This window comes from Trypanosoma conorhini, assembly GCF_003719485.1.
Source record: "Trypanosoma conorhini strain 025E chromosome Unknown Tco_14.4_contig_00437, whole genome shotgun sequence".
Taxonomy (NCBI): Eukaryota; Euglenozoa; class Kinetoplastea; order Trypanosomatida; family Trypanosomatidae; genus Trypanosoma; species Trypanosoma conorhini.
In genome coordinates this window covers 1-9428 of record NW_021704523.1, presented here as the reverse complement: position 1 = coordinate 9428, position 9428 = coordinate 1, and the positions used below count along the sequence as shown (strand labels likewise).

Here is a 9428-nt window from a genome sequence, read left to right as displayed (position 1 = left end):
AACGCAGCATCAACAAACGAATGAAAAATGACGATGAAAATATGGATGAATCGAATAAGCAAAAAGGACGAGAAAAGGAAAAAAAGAAAAAAAAAGAAACACACAAAAAGAACTGGGATGTTTTGTATATATTCCTATTTTGTTAATAGATAAATTTTAAATATGCCGGTTTTATTTATTTAATTTTTTTGTCGAGTGTGTTTTCCTCCTCTTTGTTTTGTGTTGAGCGGTGAAAATGCGCATGCGCCGCAGCGGCGCGCCGGCAGGAGGATGGAAAGTGGCGACACTCGTAACAACAACGATTAGGAGACAACTGCTAGCAAATGGGGCGTGTTTGTATGTATATGTGTCTGCGTGTGCGTGTGCGTGCGTGTGTGAAGGCGGTGTGATGCGCCGATAGCCCAAAAGGGGGAAAATTGTGGCGAAGAGGGAGTGAGGCGGTTGTGCGCCCTTTTTTTTTGTTTGTTTTTATTTGATTTGGCCGCCCGCTGGAGGCGGCAGGCGCTCAGGTGCGAGTGGCGCTGTGGGCGTGTGACTCGCTTGGCAACCGACCTGGCGATGATGTTCCTCGTCCGCCCCCTGCGCCCCCGGGCAGCCGGCGAGGAGGATGGGCTGCGACGACGAAGCGAACAAGTGGGGCCGAGGATACCAACGTTTGCTTTTCTCCTGCTCCCTCCTTCTTTCTTTCTGCTTCTTTTGCTGCTGCTTCTCTTGAGGAGGCGGCGTTTCAGCCGGGTGCCGTGCCCTCCCCCGCGGCGCAGATGTGGACACACACGTGCGCATTTGCGTCGGTGGCGTGCCGTGCGCGTGGCAGGGCTGACCGCCACCCACCCTGCACCGCCTCTCCCTCTTGCTCTGTTTGTTTGTTTGTTTGCTCCGCCGTCCACACGGACGCAAAATGCGATCCACACGCAGAAAAGCAAAGGCAAAAGGAATACCGCTATATATATATATATATCTATAGCTATAACTATAAGGGGGGAGGGGGTGGAAATGTCGAACTGCGCAGCGAGCGACTACGCGGGCGTCGACTCCGATGACGGATCGTTTCACCTCATCGACCCCGAAACGGGACTCACGGTGGTGCGGCGGCGCGTTGCGGGTGAGGCGGCGCAAGACGCTGCGGAGGGGGAGCCGCAGACGGAAAGTCAAATGAGTGTCTTCTCGCGCTCCAACTGGAGTGTGGTGGCAACGACGCAGCAGGATGACGAGGGCGGCTTGGCGCAGCGGCCGTCTACCGCGCCGCAGCCGTCGTTGTCCGCGTATTCGCCGTCGTTTTCGGCGTTTCGCGGGTTGGAATCCACCTCGCCCTCGCACGCTGAGCAGACCGCAGAAGAAGCGGCCACGGAGGCCTTGTGCGAGGTTGTTCCTCCGGCCCCGTCGCGCCGGACGCGAGACGGTGATAGTAGCAGCAACGACCACGACGGGCAGAACAACGAGAACGGGCCGCGGCCGTCCGTTTTGTATGCCTTTGCCGAAGCACCGCCACAGTTGACCCACGCAGGGAATAGTGAGAAGGTGAGCGCCTCCGCCACTGCGTCTTCACGGGACAAGGTACAGGCGCAGAACTCCGTCCTTCGGGCGCAGCTGGCGGAGGCAGACAGAAATGGTGCTCAATACATGCGGCTTCACGAGCAGGCTAAGGAAGAGTTGCAGAACATACACCAGACCTTGTCGCTACTTATTCATGGTGGCAATAATGAGAATGAAGTGAATGAGCGTCTTGGGGGCAGAAATGCAGATGCATGGCAAGAGCAAGAGTTAACGACTGGGCCTCAACCCTTCTTTGGCAGACCAACCTGCCTGCAGCAGTTGTTGAGGGTGATGGGGCTTGAATCCATTCTTCCAGTTTCAAATTACCGTCGAAACGGCTGGCGTGCTAACCGGCGTCAAAAGCGGCAGACGCTTGCAGTTGAAGTGGCCGCTGCGTCAGCTGAGTGGCGGCATCACTTTTCCTCCGCAAAGTGGCATGCCCGTAACGGCAGGGCCGCGCTGGCGATGGAGTTCACCCTGTTGGCGATCTCCGCAGACGGGTTCGATGCGTGGCGTTCGCTGCTGGTGCACGAGGCGAACTGGAACCGTTTGGGGGGCAGCGACCGGCAGCGCTGGTACTGCCTGGTGGCGGCCAAATTGTCCGAGCTGCTGGACAGGCGCGGCGGCGCCCTTACAGCGCGGCTGGGCGAGCAGAACGGCGCGGTTCGTCTGGCGGGGGAGGAGGCGTTGAATGGCGAGGGCGGCAGCGACAGACATGCGCAGCAGCAGGAGGAACAACAACAGGCGGCGCCGACGGATCGGTGGGAGCAGCTCACCCCCGACCTCCTCGCCTCCTTTCTCCGGCGCATGAGTTGGAACTACGCGGAGGAGAAAACGGCGAGCGCGCTGTCGCGTGCGGCCAGAAACGCGGAGACGCCATCGACGGAAGCTTGTCTGCCATCCCATGAAGACATTGGTGCGGCTCTGGAGGGTCTCTTGTCGGCCTCCATCGCAGCGTTTCCCAGCAGTGCGGCGTTGTTCTACCTGCTGGCCTCCCTGCGTGCGATACAAGGCCGCGAAGAGGAGTCGCTGCAGCTGCTGAGGGAAATGATGCGGATAGACCCCCTGCACCTGCTGCGCGAGGGATGTATATGTAATCGCTAGATCCAGTGCTCTGGTTTTTCTTTCCGTGTTTGTTTTGTTTTGGTTTTGTTGTTGTTTGTTTGTTTTTTTTGTCTTTGCTCATTTGTTTCTTTCTGGTCGTTAACCTAGTTTGTAGCTTCGTAGTCTGTGCAACGCCGGCACACTACACAAATTTGCAGCATACGCCTTCAGCGTATGCCCTGTCAGCTCCCGGCTTTACTCCCCACACTGTTTTTTCTTCTTCTTTTTTTTGTGCTTTGGTGCCCGCCCGCGCGTTTTGTTTTCACTGCGGCGGATTCTTAGGTGGGGGATGTGGGGCACGTTGCCTCGTCTTTGCGAATATTCTCTTTCTTTCTCGCTTTGCTTTTGTTAGTTACTTTTTTTTTTTTGCTTCCATGGTCGTTCCCTCCCTTGTCTTTTTGTTTTTGTTTTTTTTCTTGTCACGTGGACGCACGCGAGCGCCCGGGCCCGGCAGCGAGGCAATGCCCTCTCCGCCCCCCACACGCTCGGGCAATGTGCAATCCCTCTTTGCGTCGTCCTCTTATTTCCTTCTTTTCCTTCCCCGTTGCTGCCGTGGTTGCAATGCGGCAGGGCGCTGCGGGGAGGGCCGCTCGTATCCGTCTCTCTGTTTTTTCCCGTTATCTGCGCGTAGGGTCGCGTCTTCGCCCCATATCCTTCTTTCTTTGTATATTTGCGTATGTGCGTCGGGGCAGGTGGGGGTGCGAGGGCGATGTTCGAGCTTCTTCTGGAGGTCGCGGTTAGCATTTTTATCTGCGCCGTCTTGGCGTACCACGTCTTCCTCAGCGTCTCCGTGGAGGAGCGCGCCGCGGGCGAGGAGGCGGGCGCCGCCGCGGGGGACGGCGGCGGCACTCGCCACGCGGGCGGCGCGGGCGGCCACAACCTGCGGAGTCCACCGCCGCTGGAGCGGAGCCGCAGGTGCGAGGGGGCGATGTGGTGCAACGTGCTGGGGCGCTGGGCGGCGCTGCTCGTGCTGGGCGGCGGCTCCATCGACAAGGATGTCTGGACCGACCGCATCGCCTACTTTATTGAGAAGGGCGCAAAGCGGCTTGACGGGGCGCTAAAGCGGCGCGGGAACGGAGGAGGCGGCGGCGTCGCGGGCAGGGAAACCGGGGAGCGAACGTTGCGCGTGAGCGCCGACAGTCTCCGAATGCTGCGCCTTGAGCTCGGTGGCGGTGGGCCCCTGAACGGCGCGCCGAGCCCGCAGCACAAACAGCAGCAGCAGCAACAACAACAACAACAGCAGCAGCAGCAGCAGCAACCACAGTACGGCGCGACGCAGCAGGTCCCTGGGCTACACCACGCGCGTACAAACAGCGACGGGGTCCGCGCAGGTTGCGTCTATTCCGAGTCGTCCGAAAGCGCTGGGGCGACGTCGTCACCGATCGGTGTCGTGTTGCCGCGCATTGCGTCTGCTGGAATTGTCTCGCTGGAGGCCCCGTACAACGCATCTTCGTATGAAACGACGGTAGAGGGGGGCGCAGCGGCTGCAGCAGCAGCCACAATGCCAATGGAAGCTCGACATTCGCTGCGGTGTTTTTCGGTGCCACTCATATACGAGGACCATCACTTTGCGCTGCTGCTGCTGTGCAATATTCCCCTGCTGCTGGCACTGCCGCTGGAGCTGAAAATTCCGGCGGATGTGTTGACGCTTCGGTGTGCCCTGTCCGTGCGTCGGGTTGTCTTCGACGGCGTGCTGTACGCCGCCTTTTACGGCAACCTGGTGGAGCTTAGCTTTGCGAGAGAGCCGCAATTCACCGCCTCCTTCGAGGTCTCCTCTGCGAAGGGCCTTCGCCGACAGCAGCCGCAGCCGCAGCCGCAGCCGCAGCGCCCGCACCTCCCCCAGGTCTCGCCCAGCGGCAGCGTCCGAGGCGCGGCGGGGGGCGAGACGCCTGCCTCCCTGCCGCCGCTGCCGCCAGCCACGGCCTGCAACCCCTTCAGTGTGGGGCACCGCTTCAGGGAGAAGCTTCAGGAGATTGTCGAACTGGCGGTGAAGCGGTCCGTGCAGTCGATCACGTATCCCTGTGTGCTGCAGGGCGTGGTGGGGGAGGCGAGCCGCAGACCGGCAACAAATGGCGGGGCCGCCGGCGACGATCTTTTTGCGTCAACTCACGACGGCGGGCTAGTGACGTGGTCCTTGGCGAAGGCAACGCTGCCGCTCTGCTGCTGAGGAACTGTGCAGAGCCGGCGCTTGGGTGAGGAGAGGGGTGGAGGCACTATTGTCGCCTGCGTCTCTCCGTGCCCGCGTTGCCTTGGCCTTCTTTTTTATGTGTGTGTGTGGCCATAAGTCATCCCCCACCGTGCGTCGCTAGAGCTGCGCCTGCCCATAGGCCCACATGGCGCCCTCTCTATTGCCGCAGCTGCTTCCTCCTCTGCTCCCTTTCTTTCTTTCTCCCTCTCTCTGCCTGCGTGTGTCTGTGGGAGAACTGGCCCATATGGTATGTATATCTGCTTTTCCTTTTCCTCCACTTGTTCTCGTTCCTTTCCTGCGGCAGCTGTCAGCCAAGCAAAAAAAAAACGAGGTTGTCGCCGTGGCGCCGTGACGCCGTGCAATGAGGGTATACTGCCGGTTCGCGCCACCGTGCGCGCCTGCGACAGGGGCTGAGGAGCAAGAGAGGGGCGATGCACAGGCGTCGCTGCTGCCGCCCCCCATGCTTCTGCTGTCGCTGCGGGGCGACGCTGGGGGCGGAGGCCAAACCGTCACGCTGGCAGACCCACGCACCGGCAGCATGGCCGCGTCTACCTGCCGCCGCGTCTTTCTCCCAGCGTGTCTGTCGCTTGGTGCAGGCAGCACCCCGCCGTCGACGAACGGTGCGCCCCCGCGCACGGCAAAGAGAAAAAACCCACAGGAGGAACTCTTTGACGAAGTTGTCCGTCCCGTGTTGGATGACTTAATTTCCGGCAAGCCATGCACGTTTCTTGCCTACGGGCAGACGGCAACAGGGAAAACGTACACAATGTTTGGGCCCAACGCCGACGGCGACGACAGCGCGTCGCTGCGGCGGCAAAACGAGCTTGGAACAACCACGGGCGCTGAGGCCGCTGCATGTAGGCAGGATGAGGAAGCGGAGGAAGAGGAAGAGGGCATTGTGCCGCGGCTGCTACGTGCCATCTTTGCCGCACCTGGCACTGGTGTTGAGCCGCGAAGCGCAGCCGTCGCTGCGGTGGATTTGTCTTGTTTGGAGGTGCACAACGAATGCGTGACCGACCTGGTGGCACTTTTGCTGCAGCAGCGCTCAAGGAAGGCAGCCCCGCTCGAGAAGAAGGATGAAGGGTGCGGCGCGCTGGACGCGGAGGCGGCGTGGCAGGCGTGGCGGCGGTATGAGCAGCGGGGGCGCCCGGCGGGGGAGCGCGGCGGCTTGTGGGACCCGCCACTCGCGCCGACGGCGCTGTTCGCCACCGCCGCGATGGAGCCGGTGCCGCGAACGCTGACGTTCAAGGCGACGGAAAAGGCGAAGGTGATGCGGGCTGCGTTGCGGCTGCGCTGCGAGTCCGCGGCGGAGTGCGGCGCCCTGCTGCGCGGGGTGCTGGCGCTGCGGAGTCGCAGCCAGACGGAGCGGAACGTCCGCTCCTCGCGGAGTCATTTGGTGCTGCGGCTCGTGCTTCACGGCGCCGCGGCGGGGGCGGGGCCGCTTGGCGAGTCGCTCTTCGTCGACCTCGCCGGGTCCGAGACGTACCGGGAGCCGGCGCGGCTGGCGCACTCCCCCCCTGCGGCGTCCGCCTTCAGCTCGGACCGGCGCGACGGCGGCGGACTGGCGGCGGCGCAGCGCAGCCTCCGCCGCACGTGTGAGATGCGGCACATCAACGTTTCCCTCCTTGCGCTGCGCAAAGTAGTGCGGGCCCTTCAGGCCGCCTCCAACTCCCCCGCCGCCTTGTCGTCGTCTGTCGGGCGTGTCCCGTTTCGCGACAGCGCACTCACCACCATCCTGGAGCCGTTTCTCGTCCCCGGCGCCGCCTCCGCTGTGACGTGGGTGGTGTGCTGCTCCTGCCTGCAGTGCGACTTCCACGAGACCGTCGAGTCACTCCGCCTGGGCGCCGAGGCCTCCGCCACCGCCGCCTGCGTGCAGGTTTGCCCCTCCTTTCCGCCTGCGCGCGTCGCAGCGGAAGTCGGCGTGGCCAGCAGCTATCGAAGCAGCAGCGCAAAGGCGGCGGTGGGCACAAAGAGGCTGCCTCCCGGTAGAAACGCGTCTCAAGCAGACACTGCGGCAACTGGCGCCGTTATTCAACGCGGCCGCGGCAAGACGCTTTCAGCTCCAGCGGCGTCGGCATGGGCTGTGGGGGCGGTGGGTGGTGGCCGTTGCCGATCTGCAAGTGATGCGGAGGGGCGAGACGGTAAGGACGGCGGAGGAAGAGGAGAAGAGGCGGAAGAAGAATTGACGGCATATAAGCTGTACGCACTGCAGCTGCTGGGGCAGTGCAAGACACTCTGTGAACGCTACGATGAGTGTGTGGAAGAACTTGCCCGCACCAAGCAGGTCGTGGCGTCGCGCGACCGCGAAATCGCCCGGCTGCGGAAGGCGTTGGCAGCAAATGGCAGCCAACAAAAACTGTTGGCGGGGTCGCCATTGTCACTGTCATTGCCGATATCCACCGCACCGGATGAGAACCTCCCGCCAGCGCCGCCTGCGTGGCTGCGAAAAGGCGCAATGTCCGCAAAAAGGAACAATATCTCGTCTCTGCTCTGCGGTGGCTGCGCCGTGCAGAGTGGGCCGTCACATGTCATCGCAAGCGAAGCAGTAGCCGGGGTGGTGGCTGCCGCAGAAGAAGAAGTGGCTGCAGCAGCAGCAGCAGCAGAGGCGGATCGGCTCGTGGAAACCATCCTTCGGCGCTGCTGCGTTCATCACGACGCCGTGCCTGTTGCTTGCAAGCCGCTCGAAGCCCCCGTAGAGGAAGACGGGGGCGATGTGTTGTACTCATCGTCGTCCGTTGCAATTACCGCCACTACGAGTGTCGAGGCGGCAGCTCCCTCCGACGGTGGTTGCGGCACGCAAACTCCGCAGCGCACGGAAAGGGGCTCTTCAAGTTTCCCGAAGAAGCAGAATCGCCGCGAGCACGTTGTGTCGTTTGTCTCTCCCAGCAGCCACGGCGCCGTGCCGCTGCTGCAACTGGCGGGGAACCTTCACCAGCCGCGGAGATTTCCTGCGCCGCCGTCGCGCTCTGCGCTTTGCACTTCTTCGACCCGGCTGCAGGGAGGACCGCCGCTCGAGGTCGCTGTTACGGCAGACACACAGACAACCGCTGGGGCGCATGCAGGCGGCGATGTCCGAATTATACAGCAGTTGCTCTTGCGGGGTGCGGCCCTCGTCAGTGGAGGTTCGCCGAAGCCTTTACTGGAGGAGGGGGAGGGGGAGGGAGAAGAATAATGACCCTGGTGGTGCCGGATGCTTAACGGAGCACCAGCTGCGCGAGTTACCGATGTGAGTTGAGCCTGACTTATTTGTTTCTTCGTTTATTTTTTTAGATTGTCTATACTCGTGGTGGACGCCTTCTCGCACGCGCAGGGCGAGGGGTTTTGTAGACTAGACCGTTGCCTGCAATTTCACTACGTGTATTGGGAAGGCAGTTGCAATAAACATTAGGCAGTGAGAGAGACGAGGTGCGTGTGTGTGTGTGTGTGTGGGTGCTTGTTTGCTTGTTTGTTCTTGGGGGCCAGAGGGCTGCGGCGGGGGGTGGAGGTCACCGGGCGTGCCTTTTTTTTTTTTTCCTCGCCTTGGATTTTCTGCCTTGTAGCGTGCCCGCTGCCTAGGCGTGTTTTCTCCTGGCAGCATGACGTTTGTCTTCGAGGCCCGACGTCTTTTCTTTGGCGACGCCCTGGGCCCGCTGCACGGCCCAAGTCCCGTGGACCCCGGCAGCGCGGACGCGGCACGGCTGGAGGAGCTCCCGCGGTGGAAGCGGCGGCTGCTGCCGCACGTGCTGGACGTCGTGCGGCAGTTTTACGACCCGGCCGCTTCCACCGCGGGAGCGGCGGCCGAGGAGCTGCAGGGCTGGATGGTGGCGCTCCGCATCGTGGAGGAGCTGCCGGAGCTGGAAGTGGCCTACGCCCGCGCCCTGGAGTTCCGCGAGCGACAGCGCACGGGCGAGATGACGGAGGAGGAGCTGATGATGGAGGAGCTGCTGCGGGAGCGCATGGGCGGCGACTACGGCTGGGAGGCACGCCGCGACGACGACGGCGGCGGCGACGGCGGCAGTTCGTCCGACGACGCGGATGGGCAGGCCGACGAAGTGGACCTCGCGATGTGCTTCGGCCTGGACGGCGCGGTGGTGAGCATTGGCTCCGCCGACGTGTTTGGCGGCCACGGCTACCATGCGCTGCGGCAGCCGTGACGGTGCCGGTGAAGTAACTGGCTGGAGAAAGACAAACGAAGGCGGCAGTTTAAAAAGAAAACAGAAAAAACCACGTGCATGTATACATGTATGTACATGTGTTAATTTTCTTGCCCTTCTCGTTAAACCCTCACTGCGCCCCCTCTAGGCGAGCCGCTGCTGTTCTGTCTGCCTGCCTGCCGCGTGCGCCGTCCGCGTGGGAGGAGGCTGCGGGGGTGTCACTGGCCCTGTTGCCCTCCTCCCCCTCCCTCCTCGCCCGTTAGTGCCGGGGCCGTGCGTCGCTCTCGACGGCGTCGTGGGGGGCTGACTCAGGCGAAGCCGCAGCCTCACTCACAGCCGCAAAGGCAAACCACAGACAACAACGAAGTAAACAAATAAAATAAAAAAGGAGAGGGGGTGGGTGGGAGCCACGCAGCAGCGGACGACAATAAAGAAGGGGGCCGATACATTCATCGCTCTCTCTCTCTCTC

The 9428-nt window shown here is 61.9% G+C and overlaps 4 protein-coding genes across 4 annotated transcripts, besides 7 other annotated features; all 4 read left to right on the top strand.

The window, feature by feature from the left end:
- Positions 1-72: 72 nt before the first annotated feature.
- Positions 73-112: a microsatellite.
- A 218-nt stretch (positions 113-330) lies between these two features.
- Positions 331-377: a microsatellite.
- A 281-nt stretch (positions 378-658) lies between these two features.
- Positions 659-713: a sequence feature (GA-rich).
- A 227-nt stretch (positions 714-940) lies between these two features.
- Positions 941-975: a microsatellite.
- Positions 976-993: 18 nt separating this feature from the next.
- Positions 994-2637, top strand: Tco025E_06468 (uncharacterized protein; the record flags this gene model as incomplete). The annotated part of the gene is made up of 1 exon (XM_029373345.1): positions 994-2637. One exon carries the CDS (start codon positions 994-996, stop codon positions 2635-2637), a length of 1644 nt encoding a protein of 547 aa, XP_029226565.1.
- A 26-nt stretch (positions 2638-2663) lies between these two features.
- Positions 2664-2729: a sequence feature (A-rich).
- Positions 2730-3346: 617 nt separating this feature from the next.
- On the top strand, positions 3347-4804 carry Tco025E_06467 (uncharacterized protein; the record flags this gene model as incomplete). The annotated part of the gene is made up of 1 exon (XM_029373344.1): positions 3347-4804. One exon carries the CDS (start codon positions 3347-3349, stop codon positions 4802-4804), a length of 1458 nt encoding a protein of 485 aa, XP_029226564.1.
- A 197-nt stretch (positions 4805-5001) lies between these two features.
- Positions 5002-5037: a sequence feature (GA-rich).
- A 149-nt stretch (positions 5038-5186) lies between these two features.
- Positions 5187-7997, top strand: Tco025E_06466 (putative kinesin; the record flags this gene model as incomplete). Its single annotated transcript, XM_029373343.1, has 1 exon — positions 5187-7997. One exon carries the CDS (start codon positions 5187-5189, stop codon positions 7995-7997), a length of 2811 nt encoding a protein of 936 aa, XP_029226563.1.
- A 233-nt stretch (positions 7998-8230) lies between these two features.
- Positions 8231-8274: a microsatellite.
- A 126-nt stretch (positions 8275-8400) lies between these two features.
- Tco025E_06465 (uncharacterized protein) lies at positions 8401-8958 on the top strand (the record flags this gene model as incomplete). Its single annotated transcript, XM_029373342.1, has 1 exon — positions 8401-8958. The coding sequence occupies one exon, from the start codon at positions 8401-8403 to the stop codon at positions 8956-8958; it is 558 nt and encodes a 185-aa protein (XP_029226562.1).
- Between the last annotated feature and the right edge of the window lie 470 nt (positions 8959-9428).